This window comes from Hyperolius riggenbachi, chromosome 1, assembly GCF_040937935.1.
Source record: "Hyperolius riggenbachi isolate aHypRig1 chromosome 1, aHypRig1.pri, whole genome shotgun sequence".
NCBI lineage: Eukaryota > Metazoa > Chordata > Amphibia > Anura > Hyperoliidae > Hyperolius > Hyperolius riggenbachi.
The window spans coordinates 619,364,996-619,388,053 of NC_090646.1; the positions used below are offsets into that span (position 1 = coordinate 619,364,996).

Here is a 23,058-nt window from a genome sequence, read left to right on the forward strand (position 1 = left end):
GCTCTGTTTCATATTTTAAAATACAGAGTGTAGTTTATAAACTGTAAATATTAGAGAATGATGCAATGTTATAAAAAAAAATAAAAATAATAAAAAATAAAGCTCTTTAACTGAAAATAAAAAGATATGAGAGTGTTTTCTTTGCTAGTAATGTTCTACCGGTATTCATCTGTACTACACACACAATTCATTACATCATAAGTTTTTTGGTTTTTTTTTTTTGCTTCAGTGTCATTTTAAAGTGGTCTGAAAGTCAGCATTTCTACTTTGCTCTAAAAGACTCCTTACAGCTTTAAAGCTACTATCTCAGAAAAAAATTGTAGCAGAACATCACTGAACTGGTTAAACAAAGCACTTTGTCCTGCTATTCAGCTTCAAATCTGCATCCAGACTGGAGATAACAGTACCTTTGTTTATATTCCAATGTTGATACATTTGAGTGTAACAAGTAAAAAACACTCTCTGAGAAGATGTCTCTGCTTCAGGCACACACAGTGTTCAGAACAGCTCATTAGAAGATTTAAATATATAATAAAAAACAGTTATAATAGAAAAAGAATAAAATGCAATAGCAGCTTTCAGGGCAAGATAAACTACACTTTGGAACCTTGTAATTTGTAGACAGACAATATAAATTGTGCACAATAGCTGTATGAGTAATAAAAAGTAAGAAAACACATTTTTATTGAATGGTATGTCAGAGTTTCAGACCACTTTAATGTATGCCTTAGCAACAAGTACAAATAGAGTGTTGTTAACCTAGCGCTTGTTAAAGTGAACCTTAAGTGAAAAAAATAAATTGAGTTTTACTGACCTGGGGCTTACCTCAGCACCCTGCAGCTGATCGGTGCCCACGATGAGTCGCTCTGATGCTCCGGGTCCCGCCGGCGGCCACTTCCAGTTTCGCCGTCAGGACCCGTCAGGCTGGGAAGGCGGCCGTTTCTACGCTTTCCCAGCCAAAATAGCACCCCTATGCGGCCAAAAACATCAAGTGATTATGTGGTGATGTAGTAGTTATAAAAAAGTATCAAAAATAGTAAATTAACTTCATGAAAAGGGTTTGCATGAGAAGGTGTGTCCAAAATGGTTGTAAGTTGGAAGTCTTCATTTACATCGTCTTCATCTTCTTCTTCTATATCTTCTTCTTCTTCTTCTTCTTCTTCTATATCTTCTTATTTTTCTTCTTCTTGTATATCTTCTTCTTCTTCTATATCTTCTTCTTCTTCTATATCTTCTTCTTCTTCTTCTATATCTTCTTCTTCTTCGTCTTCTTCTTCTATATCTTCTTCTTCTTCTTCTTCTTCTATATCTTCTTCTTCTTCTTCTATAACTTCTTCTTCTTCTTCTACATCTTCTTCTTCTTCGTCTTCTTCTTCTATATCTTCTTCTTCTTCTTCTTCTACATCTTCTTCTTCTTCGTCTTCTTCTTCTATATCTTCTTCTTCTTCTTCTTCTTCTTCTTCTTCTTCTCCTTCTATATCTTCTTCTTCTTCTTCTTCCTCTTCTAACATAGACATCAGCAGGAGGAGGAAGTAGTTGCAGCTATTGTAGTGTGGTAATAGCTGGTAGGAGAGTGGGTGGCAGCAGAAAATAGTTCTTCTTCTGTTCTCCCTGGCAGTGGTAGCAGCACACAGACAGCAGAAGCTCAATGCAGCTACAGGAGGAGGAGTGTGTGTGTCAGGCAGCGTGATGTGACTGACATAATAGGCCCTGATTTCTAGCGGTGGTACCAGGGCCGTAAATGAACATCATGAGGTTGAGCGTAAATAGCTGCTGGCGCATGGGCAGCAGCACCTTTTAATGTGTTCCCTGGCAGTGGAGACACAGACAGCAGGAAGAAATACAGCAGCAGCAGCAGGTGTAATGTGTGTGTGCAGGCAGCGTGAGGAGGTTGAGTGTGTGGCAGACTGGCAGCAGGCAGCAGGCAGGAGGGCAGGCAGCGAGACATAATAGGCCCTGGGTCCTAGCGGTGGTTCCAGGGCCGTAAATAAACACCATGAGGTTCCAGACAGCGGTCGTGAAGCCCACATTGTGTCCAATACACAATTGGGACAGCACAGTTTTCAACCCGGACACCTCTAAAATAATTTAATTTTTTATTTCAAAATAATGCAGCTATTTTTGAGCGTAAATAGCTGGTGGCGCATGGGCAGCAGCACCTTTTAATGTGTTCCCTGGCAGTGGAGACACAGACAGCAGGAAGAAATACAGCAGCAGCAGCAGGTGTAATGTGTGTGTGCCACTTCATGTCCCCCTCTCGCCGACAACAGGGGCCAGGAATTCGCCTTCCACTCAAGCCTGGTTCATTTTGAGAAACGTCAGTCTGTCCACAGATTTGTGAGACAGACGAGATCGCTTCTCAGTGACGACTCCACCGGCTGCACTGAAGCAACGCTCTGACAGTGCATTGGAAGGGGGGCAGGAGAGCACTTCCAGGGTGTACTGCGCAAGCTCGCTCCAGATCGGCAGGTGCTTGACCCAATACTCCATGGGATCAACAGGGGCAACGCTGTCAAGCCCGCTGAAGGACCCCATGTAGTCAGCCACCATGCGGGTCAAGCGCTGTCTGTGACTGGAGAAGGATGCTGCTGCAGGCACCTCCTCTCTAGTCCCTGGCAGCTCTACACTCATGTAGAGCTCGTTGGTCAGAGACAGCAGGTCTGTGGTGTGCGTGCGCTTGCTGCTGGTGGATGCAGGCACCTGCTGCTGCCTCTGTGCTGGCTGGACAGTGGGGGTGGATGGCTGGGGGAAGGCTTCCTCCAAGCGCTCAACAAGGGACAGCTGCAAATCCCTCATTTGTTGCGCACGGTCTCCTCCTGCAGGCAGAAACTGGCTGAGCTTCCCCTTCAGACGTGGGTCCAGCATCATGCAGATCCAGATGTCCTCCCTCTGCTTCATCTGGATGACCCTTGGGTCCTTGCGCAGGCACCTCAGCATGTGCGCTGCCATTGGGAAGAGTTTGGCCACGTCTGCTGGCACATCATCGGCAGCCCCAGAGCCAACAGTGCTGTCCTCCTCACCCTCTGCCTCCTCCACCTCATCCTGTCTCCACCCCCGCACCACTCCAGCTGCGCTCTGCTGCTCCCCCTCATCAGCAGCAAGGTCAGGGACCTCCACCAACTCCAAGCCCTCCTCCTCAGAGGTGGCCTGTAAAGCTGCCTGCAGCTCCTGCTGGTCCAAGGCTGCCGCTCCCTCTTCCAGCAGTGCATACAGGGCCCTATCCAGCACACACACCATGGGGACCCACTCGCACACCATTGCATGGTCCCTGCTTACCATGTTGGTGGCCTGCAAGAAGGGTGCCAGCACTGAGCACACCTGCTGCATGTGCCCCCAGTCCTCCGTGGAGATGATGGACGGGAGGTTGGTGGCGGCACGCCCAGTTGCAGTGATGGCGGCAACTGTTGCTCGTGCAACGTACTGGCTGACAGCCTGCCTCTGTTCAACCAGACGCTCCAACATCGCCAGGGTGGAGTTCCAGCGAGTTGGAACATCGATCATGAGCCGGTGCTGTGGCAGGTGCAGCTCCTTCTGCACCTCTTCCAGGCTCGCTACGGCTGCTACGGCTGCAGGCTCGCTACGGCTGCAGCCGAGTGCAGGAAATGACTCACAACCTTCCTTGCCACCTCAAGGAGTCGGTCCATCCCCTGGTAGGTCCGCAGGAACTTTTGGACTACCAGGTTCAGGACGTGCGCCAGGGAGGGGATGTGGGTCAGGTCTCCCCTGCTGATTGCAGCAACCAGGTTTGCCCCATTGTCGGACACCACCTCTCCGACTCTGAGGCCTCTGGGGGTCAGCCAATTCCTCTCCTGCTCTCGGAGTTTGGTCAGGACATGGTTCGCCGTCAGTTTGGTCATCCCCAGGCTGACCAATTCCAGCAGCGCTTGGCAGCGGCGGGGCTTCACGCTGCTGCTGAGGCGGGGGGTTTGGACTGGTGTGCCGGAGGATGGAAGCGGATCAGAGGAACCTGCTGCAATTCCGCTGACCCTGCATGGTGGCACCACCCACTGCGTTGTTGCTGCTGCTGCTGCTGCTCTGACAGTGCCCGATGCTGCTTCCCCCTCCTCACCCCCTTCCACCAAGCTGACCCAATGTGTGGTGAAGGACAGAAAGCGGCCTCTCCCAAACCGGCTGCTCCACGAGTCCATGGTGACGTGGACCCGTTGACCCACCGCCTGATCCAGCCCTCTCCCGACATTGGCCATCACAGAGCAGTGAAGTGCAGGGATGGCCGTGCGTGCAAAAAAATGTCGGCTGGGGATTGGCCAATCGGGGGCTGCACACATCAGGAGCGCACGCATGTCGCTACCCTCCTGCACATGGGAATAAGGCAGGAGTTGGGAGCACATGGCCCGTGCCAGCAAGCCGTTCAGCTGACGCACGCGACGGCTGCTGGGAGGCAGAGCCCTGACCACCCCCTGGAAGGTGTTGCTGAGCAGGGTCTGGCGACGCCTTTTGCTGGCACGGGAATCACTGGAGGGAGCAGAGGAGGGCACTGAGGACTGGCTGCCAGAACAGGCCTCAGTGTCAGCGGCAGGAGTTGCAGAGGGAGGAGGAGCAGTGCGTTTCTGACGCACTCCTGCTGCCGCTGCTGGAGGAGGTGGAGGAGGGCAGGTGGCTGCTGCCGACGGCTACGCAGTGGTGGCGGGTCTGCCACTGCCAGCTTCCTTCAACTTCATGAACTCCTCATGCTCATGAAAGTGTTTCCCTGTCAGATGGGTCACCAGAGAGGTGGTGCCGTACGCAGAGGGGTCCTTCCCTCTGCTGAGCTGCTGGCGGCACTGGTTGCAGGTGGCATACTTGCAATCCACATATGGCAGGCTGAAAAAATTCCAAATTGGGGAGGTGAAGTTTCCCCTTCGGTTCGAAGGTGCTGCTGCCGCTGGTCTCCCTGTAGTGGTTGGGGGGGGGGGGTGTTTCTTGGTGCGGCTGGTGGCACTGGCAGAACTCTCCAGATCAGCACGCTGTGTGGCCTGCATACCACGCCCACTTCTGATCCTGCCTATCTCTGCGATGCTGATCCTTCTAGCAAGGCCCGCAGACGCATCCTCCTCCTCAGAGCTGATGACATCCCCAGGATCTGCCACCCAGTCTCTATCCTTCACCCTGTCATCATCATCCTCCCCCTCCGCAAACATGTCCTGCTGGGATGACCTCACAAACTCCCCTTCTGCATGCATGGGCTGATGGACACTCACCACTGTCTGACTGTCCAAAGCATCATCCCCCAAAGTGCCCATCAGCATTTCTTCCTCCTCCAATTCTGCCGCAACAGCACTCCATACCCTCGCTGTGCTTGGGGATAAGGAGGTGCTGAGTGACAGGGTGCTGGTGTTGCCCGCTGGGGCTGGCGAACTGCACTCCTCCTCCTCCTTCCCAGGCAGTGCTGGGCGGCTGCTGCTGCTCTTGCGAACAGGAGTGGTGGCGGGGTTGGAGGACTCGGTTCCAGAGCTAATGGTGGCCTGCTCATCCACCATCAGTTTCACCACATAATCTGCGTCCTTCTCCTTAATAGGACAGCTACGACCTGGTGGTGGGAGGAACATCTGCACCACACGCTGCTGCAGTGTCTCTGCAGCGTGACTCCCAGCTGTTGGGCGGCCAAGGTGTCCACGGCCAGTGGCTAGTGGCGGAATAGCCACTGGTGCAGACGCAGAACTGCGCATGGTGGTGGTGGTGGCGCGGCTGCCACGACCTCCTCTCTTGCCGATGCCCTTGCTGCCCTTGCTGCCCCTGCCCAAACCGCGGCTGCCAGTGCCAGACATCGTATATTTTTAATATTATACAAATAAAAAAAAAAAGTTATGTATGTAAAGGCGGGTGGGACAAGTGAGGTACTTTAATGGGGTGGGACTGGTGGTGGTGGGTGTGTGAGGTGACAGATAGGTGTACTCTACAGCAGAGATCGGTGTAGCGCTAACGAGAGAGTGCACAGTGCGCACACAAAGACCCTAGCTGACGCTGACTGACGGTGTCCCTATACACAGACTACAGTACAGTACAATTCAGCAATACACAATACAAGTAATATAAACAATAGGACGGGTGTAGCACTAATGAGAGGATGCGGACAGCGCAGACGTGCACTGCGCACACAAAGACCCTAGGTAACGCGGTGACGGACGGTCCCTATACACAGACTAGAGTACATTACAGTACTAACTAAACAATAGAAGAATCTAGCTAAACAATAGAACAGATGTGACTAGATTACAGAGAGCAGATATAGGACAGGTATAGCAGTAAAGCTGGGCCTTGCTAACTACAAAATAGTACAATAATCTATCTAACACAGAAGTAGTACAGTAGAGTAGGACAGGTGAGAGCACAGGTAACTAGAGACTAGAGCACAGAGCAGGGCAGGCTGCCTTGCCTAGAAACAGGGCCTAGCTGCTGCAGCAGCACCAGTGGCAGTCTCCCTCCCTAGTCCCTAATCACACAAACTAAACTGCCTAAAATACAATCTATCTACAATACAAAGCAATACAGGTGAATATCAAGTGTTGGAGTGTAAAAACGCTTGGTGTATTGAACAATAAATGCACTACTTGCACAGACAAAAAGCACTGGAGCAATCTCTCAGTACAGTCAGTCAGTAAGTCACAAGCAGGACGAGTGAGGCAACATGGCACCCGCTATTTATAGAGGGGGGCTTGGCCAGGCTCCCCCTCTGTGATTGGCTGCAGTCAGAGGGCTGGGAGCCCTCTGATTCGCTTGTGAGGACTCGAGGTGACGTCACCCGCTGATGACGCTATCCGAGCTCCGTGTTCGAGCTCGGATAGCTCGGATATCTCCGGATAGCTGATTGCTATCCGAATGCGCTCGGATAGCACAGTCCGGATAGCTAATACTATTCGAGCTCGGTATTCGAGCTCGAATAGTAAAAAAAGAGCTAGGATATCCGAGTATCTCGGATATCCTAGCTCGGATGAGCATCACTGAATATCGCCGCTTAAAAGGGCTAACACCACAACATATCCGAGATAACCTTAGCTTTGATGAATTGACTGACTCCAGCTTGGACCCTGATACTCTGGTATTTAAATACAACAAATGTGTGTCCTCCACCTTTGAGACCATTGCTCCTCTGTGCACCAAATATCTTACTCCACACCATCATGCACAGTGGTTTGATAACTCTATTAAAGAGCTGAAAAGACAAGGCCGATGACTTGAAAGACTGTGGCTCAAATTTCAGTCCCCAGAAGACAAACATGCCTTAATCCTCCACCTGAAGAATTACCAAAAGGTAATCAAGGGAAAAAAATCATCCTTTCTATCACAAGAGATTACAAATGCAGTTAACAAACCAGCCCAACTGTTCCGCACAGTGGAAAAACTCTGCAACCCGGCATGTCAAGAACTTAATATCGAGTCTTCAAAGGACCTCTGTGATCAATTTGCCCATTACTTCACAGACAAAGTCTCCGCTATAAGGTCCGTCATCCAACTTACAACATCTGAGCCTAATATAGCGCCGAAGACCGTTAGCAGAGACAACATAACACCTTGGTCAAACTTTAAGGAAATCGATGAAGAAGTCACATCGAGCATCCTCCTTCACCTCCGCCTAACTACCTGTGACCTGGATCCTGGCCCAGCACAGTTCATGTTGAACTGCCCCAACCTGTTTGTACCGGTATTCCTCAAAATTGTTAACTGTTCCTTACAATCAGGGATATTTCCTGCTTTACTGAAGGAAGCAATCATCAGGCCTCTCCTCAAAAAACCCTCCCTGGACCCTGATGCAATTACCAGCTACAGACCTGTCTCTAACCTTCCCTTTCTGGGTAAGCTAATAGAAAAAGCTGTATATCTCCAGCTAGAATCCAAAATCCTACAAAACAACAGCTATGACCCATTCCAGTCTGGCTTCAGGAAACACCACAGCACTGAAACTGCCCTCATCCAAATATGCAACCACCTGCTCATGGCAAGAGACAGGAGAGTATTCCATCCTCATACTGCTAGACCTTTCTGCAGCCTTTGACACAGTTGACCATGACATCTTGATAAACAGGATACAGGAATACTGTGGCATTGATGGCATAGTTCTTCAGTGGTTCAAATCCTTCTTGAGTGGCAGAACCCAAAAAGTGTCTATGGGGCCGATCCTGTCCACCCCTATACCACTTAAAGAGACTCTGAAGCGAGAATAAATCTCGCTTCAGAGCTCATAGTTAGCAGGGGCATGTGTGCCCCTGCTAAATCGCCGCTATCCCACGGCTAAACGGGGGTCCCTTACCCCTCGAAATCCCCTCCGTGCAGCCGGGGATCTCTTCCTGATTGAGGCAGGGCTAACCGCCGCAGCCCTGCCCCACGTGCCCCACGCGCGTCTGTCAGCGGATATCTCCGCCTCTCCCCCGCCCCTCTCAGTCTTCCTTTACTGAGAGGGGCGGGGGAGAGGCGGCGATGCGCCGCTGATAGATGCGACTGGAGGCAGGGCTGCAGCCGTTAGCCCTGCCTCTAGGAGCAGCAAAATCTACGACCAATTTGTTCGTTGATTTTGCGGGGGGTGGGGGGGGGTTGGGGGTGAAGGGGCCCATCGTTTAGCCGCGGGATAGCGGCGTTTTAGCAGGGGCACACGTGCCACTGCTAACTATGAGCTCTGAAGCGAGAATAATTCTCGCTTCAGTGTCTCTTTAAGTATGGGGTGCCCCAGGGCTCAATCCTCTCTCCCCTGCTTTTCACGATTTACATGTTACCGCTTGGAAAACTAATCCAAAAACATGGCCTGACATACCACTGCTATGCGGACGACACCCAGCTATATCTTTCCTTCAAGCCTGGTGTGACAGACCCAACTCCAACTATAAACGCCTGCTTACGTGAACTACAGCAATGGATGAATGACAACTGGCTGAAACTAAATGCAGACAAAACTGAAGTCCTTCTGATCGGAGGGCAGCGCATGACAACAAAACAACTTAACTTGCAGTCTTTACACTGGGAATAGGAGGCACGGATCTACGCAGCTCTAATCATGTGCGTAGCCTGGGAGTTCTAATTGATGAGGATTTAAACTTCAGAACTCACATCTCTGCTGTGGTGAAATCATCCTATTTTCACCTTAAGAACATCTCAAAAATCAAGCACCTCATCCCCCCAGAAGATCTACCAACTTTAATGCCTTCATTACCTCCTCCCGACTGGACTACTGCAATGCTCTCTACACTGGCCTTCCAAAAAAGTACTTGTACCGCCTACAGCTGATACAGAACACTGCTGCCAGACTGCTAACCAACCATCCCCGTCACTGCCACATATCGCCAGTCCTGCACTCCCTTCACTGGCTACCTATAGAATGTGCACAAGAGAAAACAAAGGTTTCGGGCACCAATGGTTTGCAGTCACCCTTTAATCAGTTCCCGACACCTTCCAAACATATACATCAATCTTAGGCCTTACAGCCGTTTCGCAGGATAACCTGCTTCTTCAGAGGCAAGATAGTTACAGTTCCCGACACCTTCCAAACATATACATCAATCTTAGGCCTTACAGCCGTTTCGCAGGATAACCTGCTTCTTCAGAGGCAAGATAGTTACTTATCGTAACTATCTTGCCTCTGAAGAAGCAGGTTATCCTGCGAAACGGCTGTAAGGCTAAGATTGATGTATATGTTTGGAAGGTGTCGGGAACTGATTAAAGGGTGACTGCAAACCATTGGTGCCCGGAACCTTTGTTTTCTCTTGTGCACTTTGGTCTACCTTCGTCTGGAGGCACATTGGTGTTGCACCCAAGGCTCCCGACCTGCCGGTCTAAGCATCTGGTGCCGGTTGTTCAATCTCTTCTGATACACTACCTATAGAATGGAGGGTTCTATTCAAGATCGGCCTACTGACATTTAAATCACTGAATAATCTGGGCCCTGGATACATGAAAGAAATGTTGCAGCTGCGTAGCAATCCCCGCATTCTCAGATCCACAGGTTCTAATAATTTAGTCATACCCAGAGTCCACTTGGAAACTGTTGGTCCCAGAGCCTTCTGTCATGCTGCCCCTACGTTTTGGAACTCCTTACCTCAACAGCTCCATCTCTAGAGGTGTTTAAATCTAGACTGAAAACCCACCTGTTCAGGTGGGTTTTATTTGCAGAAATATAACTTCTGTTGTGTGAATACTTCCTCCTACTACGAATTACTGAATCTGAGAGAGCCTAAGCGCTTTGAGTCCTATTGGAGAAAAGCGCTATAGAAATGTTATTGTATTGTATAAAATGATCCAATTTTACAGCAATTTGATAAACAAGATTGCATTTCCCAAAAAATCAAAAGCTTTTTTTTTCATTCGAGTAAGAAATCCGATCGGATTTCCCATTTTTATTCTATAAAAGTTGATGAGGAGTGATGGATTTTTTTGATAAATTTTTATGAAAATTGAATGGTGTGTGGTAGATTGTCAATTTATTAATATACACACCCTAGCAATTTTCTCAGTTTCCAATCATTTTTATCATAATCAGGGTAAAATTGAACATGTGTGTGGTACATTGGTCAGATTTTTGAAACGTTACAATCAGTCAAGAAAATTGGTTTCAATTCTTGAATTGTACAGATATTTAAATTGTTTGTTATGTGGCCACCTTAAACCATAATCATCAAAATTATAACAAATAAAGGCTTGAAATATCTCACTTTGCATGTAGTGAGTCTATTTATATATAAGTTTCATCTTTTTAGTTGAATTACTGACATAAATGTGTTTTGCACGATATTCTAATTTTTTTCGGGTTTCAGCTGTATGTGCAGTATATATTATTTTTAATGTAGTAAAGGAGAGGAGATGGAGACAATCGGCACTGCTTCTGTTACTATTTAATCCAAAGTGCGGTGGCAGCCTCCGTAGAAGTGCATATTTTGCGTGAAACGGCCATAAGGCTATCTGTGCCAAGCACCCACCGCCACCACACCACCTCAGACAATGGTATGTTCATGCATGTCAATGTTGATTGAATATTTTTGATGCTACAGTTTGAAGATACACTGTCTTGGATTTTTTACATGTGTTCCACCGCACTTTGGATTAAATAGTAACAGAAGCAGTGCCAATTGTCTCCCTCTCCTCTCTTTTACTACATTGCAACTTCTAATTAATCACAGCACGCTATCAATACCAAAAGTGTGGATGAAGAGGTGTGTGTCATATGCCATATCCTTCTAAACGCAGCGCGAATACTGTAGTGCCGATGCTTCACTTCTCCTGCCACAGAAAACATATATTATTTGTATCTGACCTAAACAATAGTGATGAGCACAAATTTCGCATAGGCGTAATTTCGCAATGTAATTTGCAATTACGATGCAAATTTTTAATGCAAAATTTTGGGAAAAATTTGTAATAAATTTCGCATGTAAACATAATCCATCCATAATTTTGCGTAATTTCCCGAAATTTTGCGTAATTTCATGCCAACTTTGGCGGTTAATAACAAAGCCCCATACATGCTATCATCACCAAAATGGCTAAGTATGTTTTAAGAGAATAGTTGGAACAAATCAAAAACTTTTTTCAAAAAGTCCTTGAGTTTTTGAAAAATCGATTTTAAAAAAGCAAAAGAAACATGGTTTTTAAACTGTCATTTTTTGGGGGGGGTTAAAAACCATTTTTCCTTGCAATTTCGTTATTCACTGCTAAAGTTGGCACAAAATTAGCAAAAATTTGCACAAAATTACAAATGTGTATACGAAATCACTTGAATTTACAAATCGTAATTATGTATGGGCGTAATTGTGAAAATGTACATGGAATGTTGCATTATCATAATTAGTTGATTAGGATCATCACTACAAACAACTATAGTTGTGAATGATATCCAATTTAGACAAAAGTCAGTGGCAAAATGGACATTTTCACAGGTAAAATTGTTACTAAACAAAATACAGCATTAGCCAATATAGCCAAAATAAAAAAGAACCCTTTGCAATTCCTTGCAATGCAATTCACTCCATTGTTCTATAAATAAACAGGTACATTTAGGGCCTCTTGCACACTGCAAGAAAATCAGATTCAGATTCCGCTTTTTAATCAGTTTTTACCTCCGATTCAGATTCAGATTTGCAGTGTGCAAGGAGCAAACTGCAAATCTGAATCTGAATCGGAAGTAAAAACAGATTAAAAAGCGGAATCTGAATCTGAATCGCGTGCAGTGTGCAAGAGGCCTAATGCCTGGTACACACCAGGCATGCAATTTTCCTGACAGATCGAATTGATAATTTTCAACAAACCTAATCAGGTCTTCGATTGATTTTGTACAGAAGTGATCCGAAACCCGATTTGAAATACGATCGAAAATCAGATTGGACCTTTTGGAAATTATCGATTTGACCCATTGATCTAATGGGAAATTAAATGGTGTGTACCAGGCATAAAGGCTGTACCCACAACGCAATTTTCCCAACAATTTTTCCAACAACTGGCAATACTTTGAGCGATGAGCGATTGTTTACGCAATCTCGCAACATGGGTACAGGTGTATGATCACGTGAACGTCGTTAAGAGCTTGTTTCCACTAGGAGCGGTGCGATGCGGCTACATAGCCGCATCGCACCGCAGGTGTGCTGAAACACATGCACGGCAATGGAAGAGTTTCCACTGCGTGCATGTTGTGCGGAGCGGTGCGAATCGATCCGAGAATCTGCAGCATGCTGCAGATTCTCGCACGGCCGGATCCGCCCGCAGCAACGTCCCATCTCCTCCATTGACTTCCGCATCGGGAGGTGCGGAAGTGATGCGGCCGACGGCGGAAGTGATGCGATGCGGCTAGATCTCTGACGACTCTGCGCAAAGTACCACTTGACTTCCCATTCACGCTCATCGTGTGAAGTTCTGTGACGCTGTGCATACCCGCCGGCCAGAAGATGGATCGTGGAATGTCCGTGAAGGGGACATCACTGGATCCATCTTCCTCCATCGGGTGGTCTGTATTTAGTGAGAGGAAGCTCACCTTGACGAGCATTGTAGCACACATAACACTGAGAGCAGCCCCAGCACAGGGAGAAGCCGGCCCATGGTGTCCAGGTGGATGATTCCAGGCACAAGCCAAAAACTTCTCTATTTAACTTTCTATAAAAAAAATAATGTCACTTATTACCAGGAAAACAAACAGAGAGTTGGACTGTCTTTCGGAGCAATATTTGTGAACAACTCTTTCACAATTTTGCAAAAATGGAGAAGTGAAATACTTGGCACCAAATGCAGCAGGGTGGACCAACCGGAGCAGTGACCAGAAATGCTCATCCAACACTTTTCAGTGTAGATTAGAGAAAAAATATATGGTGGTGAGTGGAAAAACAATGATATAAGGTAGAACAAAAATTTCCTAATAAAGGGGCAGATTTTGTTGCCAGCGGCGTAGACATTAATGGCTATGTCAGTAGCATAACTAAGGAGCTTGGGGCCCCAGTGAGAGTTTTACATGTGGCTCCAAGCACCCTATTGAATAGGGGTCCCAAAACCTATGAGGCTGGGTGCATACATAACATAACATGAAAGGCTGCGTTTTATGCCATGTTTTCATTTTATGTTTTGTGGATTTTTTGTGCGTTTTGCTGCATTTTTTCTGTGTTTTTGGTGCGTCTGCTTTTTTTTTTTTTTTACCGCAGTTGTGTTTTTCAAGCACTTTACTTGTGTTTTAATGTGTTTGCATATACAAAACGCATATGCGTTTTGTGTGTGTTTTTTATGTGTTTTTATATTTCCATTCATGCAAATGACTAGGAAGACAACAGGAAGCAGAAATACGTCACAAAACAATTTTCATGGGGAAAAATGCATGTAAAAACGTATGGAAAACGCATAAAAAAAGGAATACCATTGCATTCCCATTGACTTTCATTATGTGTATTTTTGATGCGTTTTTGCGTATTATGCAACAAAGCCAGCATTTTTTAAATCGCACACATATACAACCCATATGCGGTTTTTATATACGTTTTTCCTGCGGCCCATAGACGTCCATTAGTCGCAAAAATGCACTGCTTTCCACAACGCTAGCGCTTCTGCCATGTGTCCACCTAGCCTTAAAGTGAACTAGAGACAAAGCACCCTCATGTATTTTACCATATATATCAGTGGGAACATTAGAGAAAACACCTATCCTGCTCTCTGTTTCATTCTTCACTACTCAGCCTGCTTGTTATCAGCCCTGATAAAATCCCAGACTGAGCATTCAGTCTGGCTTTGCTCAGAAATTATTATAGCTGAGTCATTATAGCAGAGCCAGAAGCGGGCAGGCTTGGGCTTGAAAAGAAAAATCAGATAAGACAGACTCAGCTGTAATGATTCCTGAGCAAAGCCAAACTGATTGCTCAGTCTGGAATTTTATCAGGGCTAATAACAAGCAGACTGAGCAGTGAAGAATGAAACAGAGAGCAGGGTAAGCGTTTTCTCTAATGTTCCCACTGATATATATGGTAAAATACATGAGGGTGCTTCGTCTCTGGTTCATTTTAAGGACAACTGCAGTGTCAAAGAGGTGTATTTAGAGTAGGAAGAATGTTTATTAAGGAATAGGATTACCACTATGCAATGCACATATAGACCTGTTCATTATCAGCATAGCACCAATGCAAAGCTAATAATTTGGAAAATGGAGGGCCCCTAGTGAGCCCCTCTGGTCCAGGGGCTGCAGTGCGGTTGCAACCTCTGCATCCCCTGTTGCTACACCACTGGGCTGTGTGTTCATTTATTTTGATTTGACAGCAAATGTACACTTTTATACAAGCTGCATGAACTGTTCAATAAATGTTACGTTTTAATAAACAATTTGTCTCCCGACTTAGACTAGGTTTTAGATTTTAGCCACTTACATGATTGAGTTTGACACCCCTGTTTAAGGTCATTGTCGTGCTGGAAGACCTATCCATGACCTTGATTCAGTGTTTGGGCTGAGGGAAGAAGGTTCTTATCCAAGATATTGGTACATGGTACTGTCCATTATTCCCTCAAAGCCATGAAGTCTTCTTATACCCTTAGCAGATAAAGAGACCCAAAGCAAAATACTTCCAACGTCATGCTTGACTGTGGGGGAAGGTGTTCTTTGGTCATACTCCGTATTTCTCTTCCTCTCAACAAGGCAGTTCAAATTAATGCCAGAAAGGCTGATTGTGGACTTAAATGACAACACCACTTTCTCTGAAGCCTTCTCTGCAGGGCCGGGCCGAGGCATAGGCTGGAGAGGCTCCAGCCTCAGGGCGCAATGTAGGAGGGGGCGCAGAATTCATTCAGCTGTCATTCCTAATTGTGTTTGAAGCAGAAAGAAATAAGAAAAGGGGATACATAGCAGTGACTGCAAGCCAGATAACTAGATATTAAGGTGTTGGGGAGGTTGTGGGCCCTGTGGCGCCTCTTAGTCTAATAGCAATCAGTGTTTGATGGCTCGGGTGGCAGGGATGGAGGGGCGCACTTTAGTGTCTCAGCCTTGGGTGCTGGAGGACCTTGTCCCTGCTCTGCTTCTCTGAATCATTTAGATGTTCAGTGCAAACTGAAGACAGGCCTTAACATTAGCATTCTTGAGGAGGAGGATATTAATACATTATGGAGTAGTGTTACTAATGGTTTTCTTGGCTACTGTGGTCCCAATTGTCAGTGTCATTGTGGGCCAGTGGCGTAGCTAAGGAGCTGTGGGCCCCGATACAAGTTTTAGAACGGGACCCCCCAAGCACTCTACACATAACAATTGATACAGCGCACCAAAACCTGCCAATGGCAGCTACAATGTCAGCCGTGCAAGAAGGGGATGGAGAACAGTTTGTTAATGATTACCACTATTCAAAGTATCTATAGAAGTGATTATTATTAGCACAGGACCAGTAGAGAGCTAATACTGTAGTGGAGGCAGGGTCCTTGGGGGCCCCTCTGGCCCAAGGGCCCCGATGTGGTCACAACCTCTTCAACCCCTATTGCTACGCCCCTGTTGTGGGCTGATCTGCAACCTTAGTCATGATCATCCTCACCCCATGAGGCAAGATCTTGCATGGAGCTCTAAAACCGACGGTCAGTTGATGGTAATTTAGTATGTCTTCCATTTCCGACTAATCACACAAACAGTTATCACCCTCTCACCAGTCTTCTTACTAATGGTCTTAAAGCCCATTGTAGCAGTGTGCAGGTCTATAATCTTATCCCGGACAGCATTTTTGTGCTTGCCGATGGATAAAACATTTCTGTGAACAGGTGTGCCTTATACATATGACAAGCTAAAGTCAGGAGTATCTGTAATTGATTGATTGTAATCTGTGTGGCCACATACCCAAATCTGTGGGAGCCAGTCTAGATTGTAGGGTACTAAATACTTATGCCACTCAATGACTAACAGATCAATTTATAACTCTTCAGTAATTCGTTGTTGTTTTTTTTCTGGATTTTCGGTTGATATTTTGTCTCTTCATTACCTAAATAAAGAGACACTGAAGTGAAAAAAATGTATGATGTAATGAATTGTATTTGTAGTACAGATAATTACTACAACATTAGTAGCAAAAAAAATATTTTCAGTTATATACAGGTAGTCCCCGACTTACGAATGCCCGACTTACGAACGACCCGTCGATACGAACGGCATGGATTCTGTGTTTCCATGGGAACAAGTAAAAAAAAAAATTCAAATTGGACTTTTAGTTTTTGAGAAAATCGATTTTACCTGAAGTGGTTAAAATGAAACTACCATTAACATACAAACTGTGTAGTTTTAAGTCGGGAAACGTACACATTTAACAAGGGGAAACAATAATTTCCTACACTGTACCTGTTTAGTCACAAAAAAAAATAAAATACATAGGCGTAAGAAAACCGCTCCACAGTCCCAGAGGTATGTCACAATAAAGTCCACTGTGCAGTAGAGTCCAGAAAGGCTGTCAGGCAGTGAAGGAATAGTTCAGTTTGGCGAGATTGCACAAACAAAGCCTAAATGTGGCCAGGGCCTGATTTCTACTCTTTACCGCCCTAGGCCCCTGTTACCAGCCGCTCCCCTTCAGTATAGGTAGCGAGATGACCCCTCCCCCTTCCCTCTAGTATAGGTAGCCTGATGACCCCTCCCCGTATAGGTAGCCAGATGACTCCTCCCCCTTTCCTTTCAGTATAGGTATCCAGATGACCCCTTGCCCCTTCCCTCTAGTATATGAAGCCAGATGACTCCTCCCCCCTTTCCCTCCAGTATAGGTAGCCAGATAACTCCCTTAATCCCCCCCCCACCCACCTTTAGATACAGGTAGCCAACTCGCCTTCACACTGCAGCAGCCATCAGCAGCACTTATTTCTCAGTTTGTCTCCGGTGCAGAAGCTTCCTCTTCCTTTCCGTCTCCAATGCTGCCAAAATCCATAGCCGCCGGCCGCAATGCAAACGTGCACAGAGAGCAAGGTGGCTGCTGCACAGGCAACTAACAGCAGAGTACTGCGGTCAGGCGCTTGCCTGATCTCCCTGCATTGCAGCCTGATGCTTTGGTGCCCTTCCTCCTGTGGTGCCCTAGGCCATGGCCTAGGCGGCCTTGGCCTAAATCCGGCCCTGAATGTGGCCACACATGATACAATAAAATAATCCAATTTTACAGTAATTCAATAAAAACGATTGGATTTCCCGAAAAATTTACAGTTTTTTTCTATTTGAGCAAGAATTCCAATCGGATTTCCCCGTTTTTATTAGATAAAAATCGAGAAGTGGAGTAGTGGATTTTTCTGATCAATTTTTATGAATATTGAATGGTGTGTGGTAGATTGTCAATTTATTAATATACACACCCAAGCAATTTTCTCTTTTTGAGCTTCCAATCATTTTTTTCATTTTTTTTAATCATTTTTTTCATAATTAGGGAAAAATTGAACATGTGTGGTACATTGGTCAGATTTTTCAAATGTACAATCAGTCAGAAAAATTGACTGCAATTCTTGAATTGGAGCAAAAAAGCTTCTGTACCATGTTAGCCAATCAAATGAAAGGAACACAGAATAGAGACACCGAGAGCCCAATATAGTGTAGTATGTACTGGTATGTGGATATATCAAGTAGGTATCTATTTATACTCACAAACATGGGTTACTGTCCAGATAACCATTATATCAGCAGGTGAGGAGATTAGAGCTGTCCCCACTCAGGATTAAGAAATCGCTCTCTGTAGATAGAAAATAAGGGGCAACACCCCTCCACCAAGGGTGGACTCAGGAACTGAGTATAAGCAGACAGAGGCCCCAAAAGGATAAAATATTCTGAAACATTTAAAATGAGAATAGGCAGAGGTGGACTTACCTCCTCCAAGCAGACATACTTGAGTGTTGTGTATATTCAAAACAACAAAAATGTATTTATATACTCCAGAAAGTGCAAGTGCAACTCATTTCGCAGGCATCTACCGCTTCATCAGGCAATAGAAACACAGCATAAAACTGTAGGACAGAAAAAGCTGGCTCAGTGAGACGTATAGAGTTTGACACAGCATACAAACATGAGCATACAAAATCTTTTTCAAAATATAACCTCAGATATTCAATGTTGTCTATAGGGGGAAATAGTCAGGAACAAGGGAAGGTGGAAAGGGCAGTGGAAGAAAAGTGGGGGGAGGGGGTTGGGGTTTAAGATGACCATAGGGTGTGAGGGAGGCATACAGTGGTGTGAAAAACTATTTGCCCCCTTCCTGATTTCTTATTCTTTTGCATGTTTGTCACACTTAAAGGTTTCTGCTCATCAAAAAACGTTAACTATTAGTCAAAGATAACATAATTGAACATAAAATGCAGTTTTAAATGAAGGTTTTTATTATTTAGTGAGAAAAAAAACTCCAAATCTACATGGCCCTGTGTGAAAAAGTGATTGCCCCCCTTGTTAAAAAATAACTTAACTGTGGTTTATCACACCTGAGATCAATTTCTGTAGTCACCCCCAGGCCTGATTACTGCCACACCTGTTTCAATCAAGAAATCACTTAAATAGGAGCTATCTGACACAGAGAAGTAGACCAAAAGCACCTCAAAAGCTAGACATCATGCCAAGATCCAAAGAAATTCAGGAACAAATGAGAACAGAAGTACTGTAATTGAGATCTATCAGTCTGGTAAAAGTTATAAAGCCATTTCTAAAGCTTTGGGACTCCAGCGAACCACAATGAGAGCCTTTATCCACAAATGGCAAAAACATGGAACAGTGATGAACCTTCCCAGGAGTGGCCGGCCGACCAAAATTACCCCAAGAGCGCAGAGAAAACTCATCCGAGAGGCTACAAAAGACCCCAGGACAACATCTAAAGAACTGCAGGCCTCACTTGCCTCAATTAACGTCAGTGTTCACGACTCCACCATAAGAAAGAGACTGGGCAAAAACGGCCTGCATGGCAGATATCCAAGGCGCAAACCACTTTTAAGCAAAAAGAACATTAAGGCTCGTCTCAATTTTGCTAAAAAAAACATCTCAATGATTGCCAAGACTTTTGGGAAAATACCTTGTGGACCGACGAGACAAAAGTTGAACTTTTTGGAAGGTGCGTGTCCCGTTACATCTGGCGTAGAAGTAACACAGCATTTCAGCAAACGAACATCATACCAACAGTAAAATATGGTGGTGGTAGTGTGATGGTCTGGGGTTGTTTTGTTGCTTCAGGACCTGGAAGGCTTGCTGTGATAGATGGAACCATGAATTCTACTGTCTACCAAAAAATCCTGAAGGAGAATGTCCAGCTGTCCTGTTTGTCAACTCAAGCTGAAGCGATCTTGGGTGCTGCAGCAGGACAATGACCCAAAATACACCAGCAAATCCACCTCTGAATGGCTGAAGAAAAACAAAATGAAGACTTTGGAGTGGCCTAGTCAAAGTCCTGACCTGAATCCTATTGAGATGTTGTGGCATGACCTTAAAAAGGCGGTTCATGCTAGAAAACCCTCAAATAAAGCTGAATTACAACAATTCTGCAAAGATGAGTGGGCCAAAATTCCCCAGAGCGCTGTAAAAGACTTGTTGCAATTTATCGCAAACGTTTGATTGCAGTTATTGCTGCTAAGTCTGGCCCAACCAGTTATTAGGTTCAGGGGGAAATTTCTTTTTCACACAGGGCCATGTAGGTTTTTGAGTTTTTTTTCTCACTAAATAATAAAAAAGATCATTTAAAACTGCATTTTGTGTTCGATTATGTTATCTTTGACTAATAGTTAGTTAACGGTTTTTGATGAGCAGAAACATTTAAGTGTGACAAACATGCAAAAGAATAAGAAATCAGGAAGGGGGCAAATAGTTTTTCACACCACTGTATATAATTAAAAATAGGCCAAGATCGGTGAATATTGTTTAATTGGCTCTTAATTAGCCGTTCCAGGTATATAAATAAGCACTTTCTGGGAATACCAGTCACAGAGGCACTCTTTTTCAAAATATAACATCAGATATTCAATATTGTCTATAGGGGGACATAGTTAGTGAGGGACAAGGGGAGGCGGAAAGGGTGGTGGAAGAAAAGTGGGGGTTGGGGGGGAGGTTGGGGTTTAAGATGACCATAGGGTGTGAGGGAGGCATATATAAGTAAAATAGGGCCAAGATCGGTGAAAGGTACATAAGAAATAAACAGCGGGATTACAAGATAGAAGTGATTCAAAAGGTCTTACCTCAAATAGGTCTGGGGGAAAGCTCAGTGCCTCTGTGACTGGTATTCCCAGAAAGTGCTTATTTATATACCTGGGAGGGCTAATTAAGAGCCAATTAACCAATATTCACCAATCTTGGCCTATTTTTAATTATATATGCCTCCCTCACACCCTATGGTCATCTTAAACCCCAACCCCCTCCCCCCACTTTTCTTCCACTGCCCTTTCCACCTTCCCTTGTTCCTGACTATTTCCCCCCTATAGACAACATTGAATATCTGAGGTTATATTTTGAAAAAGATTTTGTATGCTCATGTAATGTACTGTGTCAAACTCTATACGTCTCACTAAGCCAGCCTTTTCTGTCCTACAGTTTTATGCTGTGTTTCTATTGCCTGATGAAGCGGTAGATGCCTGCGAAACGAGTTGCACTTGCACTTTCTGGAGTATATAAATACATTTTTGTTGTTTTGAATATACACAACGCTTGAGTGTGTCTGCTTGGAGGAGGTAAGTCCACCTCTGCCTCCTCTCATTTTAAACGTTTTAGAATATTTTATCCTTTTGGGACATCTGTCTGCTTAATCAAACAAATTAAGTAGGTAGAAAAAAACAAAGTTTTGTAAAAATAAAAACTTTGCAGTGTTTGGATAGTGTACTGGTTAAGGACCCTGCCTCTGCCACAGGGGGCCAGGGTTCAAATCTTGGCTCTTCCTGGTGAGTAAGCCAGCACCTATTCAGTAGGCGACCCTGGGCAAAATTCACTAACACTGCTACTGCCTATAGAGCACGTCCTAGTGGCTGCAGCTCTAGCGCTTTGAGGCTGTTTATAGGGCATTCCTCAAGTCAAATACTTTTTTGTTTTTGTTTTAATACTCTAATTCCCTATAAACTAAACAAGCCACGCCCACAGGTTTTCAGAGAGCCAGGGCATTTTCAGACAGTAGCAAGGGCTCATGGGAGCTCACTCTGGGCAGGAGGAGGGGGAGGTATTACTAGCCAGAGATTTCAGAGGAAGAGGGGAGGAGGAGGAGGGGGGATTAGGTTTTTTTGCTCAAGATACAGATAAGCCTGCCTCTGTGTAATGTTCACAAACAACATGGCTGCTGTCATTGTATCACAGCAATAAATAATCATAAACTGTTGAAGCTGTTTGCAGCTAGATTTGCTGTGTAAACTATTTAAACTTTAGATAAGAAATATAGATAAGTTACTTGTTATAGTTAGTTTTTCATCTTGGATCCGCTTTAATTCTTGAATTGGAAAAACATTGTGTGGTGTGTGGCCACCTTTAGATATACTGGGAGTGAATATTTTACTGTGCATGCTCTCATTTCAGGGAACTGATATGAGAGTGACAAAGTAACAGTTTATTTGCTAGGATATAAAGTCAGGTCGCTCTGATACTGTGCAAGGCTGTGCAGCCCACAGTCAGCAATCAGATTTCTATTAATATTGCAGTCAGAAGTCTTTAAACATGTCTCAGCGCCTAATGGAATAAACCTGGATTTCCTCCCAGATTTTCATAATCCTTGCTTGAGTCGATTTTTACTTTTATTACTTTTTTACTTTAAAACAGGAAGTTAACCAACAATTTAGCACATATGCTGTAAAAACATCTCTATTTAGAAACATTTATAAAACTTTTTTTTGCTTGCAGTAAAATACATTTTTATACAGTGTAAGGCCTGGAACCCACTAGCAGTGCTTTTCTTTTTCTGAGCTCTTTGTGATGTGAAAAGCTCTTGTTAATGTAATGCTATGGGTGTGATCTCACTTGCAGGATGTGATTTTTAAAAAATTCCCCATGGCATTGCCTTAGCAAGAGCTTTACAAATCCCACTGGCGCTTAGAAAGTGCTGTTAGTGGGTTCCAGGCCTAAGGGCCGGTTTACACTTGCTTAAAAAAACATACCTGTTCGGATTCGGAACGTTTTTTAACTCCATCTAACTAATGTTAAAAATAAGATCCGTCTCCACAAACCAGACCCTGCTGATGGGCTTCAGGAGTCCCAGTGTTGGAACGGTGAGGAGGAGGGGATGGGGGAAACCTCAGTATTATCCAGAGATTCCCCTCTACTTAGATTAGTACCCATTTGGAGTACTTTTTTCTCTTCAGGTACACTTTAACCCCCTCCATCCTCCCTGGGACGAGTAACTACGTCCCTGCAAAATGTCATATCTCCATGCAGGGACGTAGCTACTACATCCCTCCTGCTCGCCACCCTGCACGCTCCCGCGATCATTACCACTGCTAAACGTTAGCCGGGAGATCAATGAATGGAGTTCCCATTCATTGATCTAAATCCCCGTGTGAATGAACACCGCAATCTATGAGACCGCGCCGCCATTCACAAATCCGATACTTACACATCCACGTATTACTTCCGCTTTACGTAGTAATACTACACATACAGAAGTTATGTGTAAGGACATCTTGTGGTCAAATAGTAAAATTAGATCTACACTCTTTTTTTTTAAATTAAATTATTTCTTTTAAACA

At 45.0% G+C, this 23,058-nt stretch overlaps 1 protein-coding gene across 2 annotated transcripts in view; it reads right to left on the bottom strand.

Annotated features, from left to right (window-relative positions):
* LOC137528965 (complement component C9-like) overlaps window positions 1-23,058 on the bottom strand; it is a 209,585-nt gene that overhangs the window by 181,945 nt on the left and 4,582 nt on the right. Inside the window, exon 1 of one of the 2 annotated variants that reach the window (XM_068250793.1) lies at window positions 12,944-13,010. The exons of the other annotated variant lie outside the window; for it this stretch is intronic. Coding sequence (XP_068106894.1) covers window positions 12,944-13,008 — 65 coding nt within the window. The 5' untranslated portion in view covers window positions 13,009-13,010. Of the gene's footprint in view, window positions 1-12,943; window positions 13,011-23,058 lie in introns of those variants that run through there. 2 annotated transcript variants of the gene reach the window in all.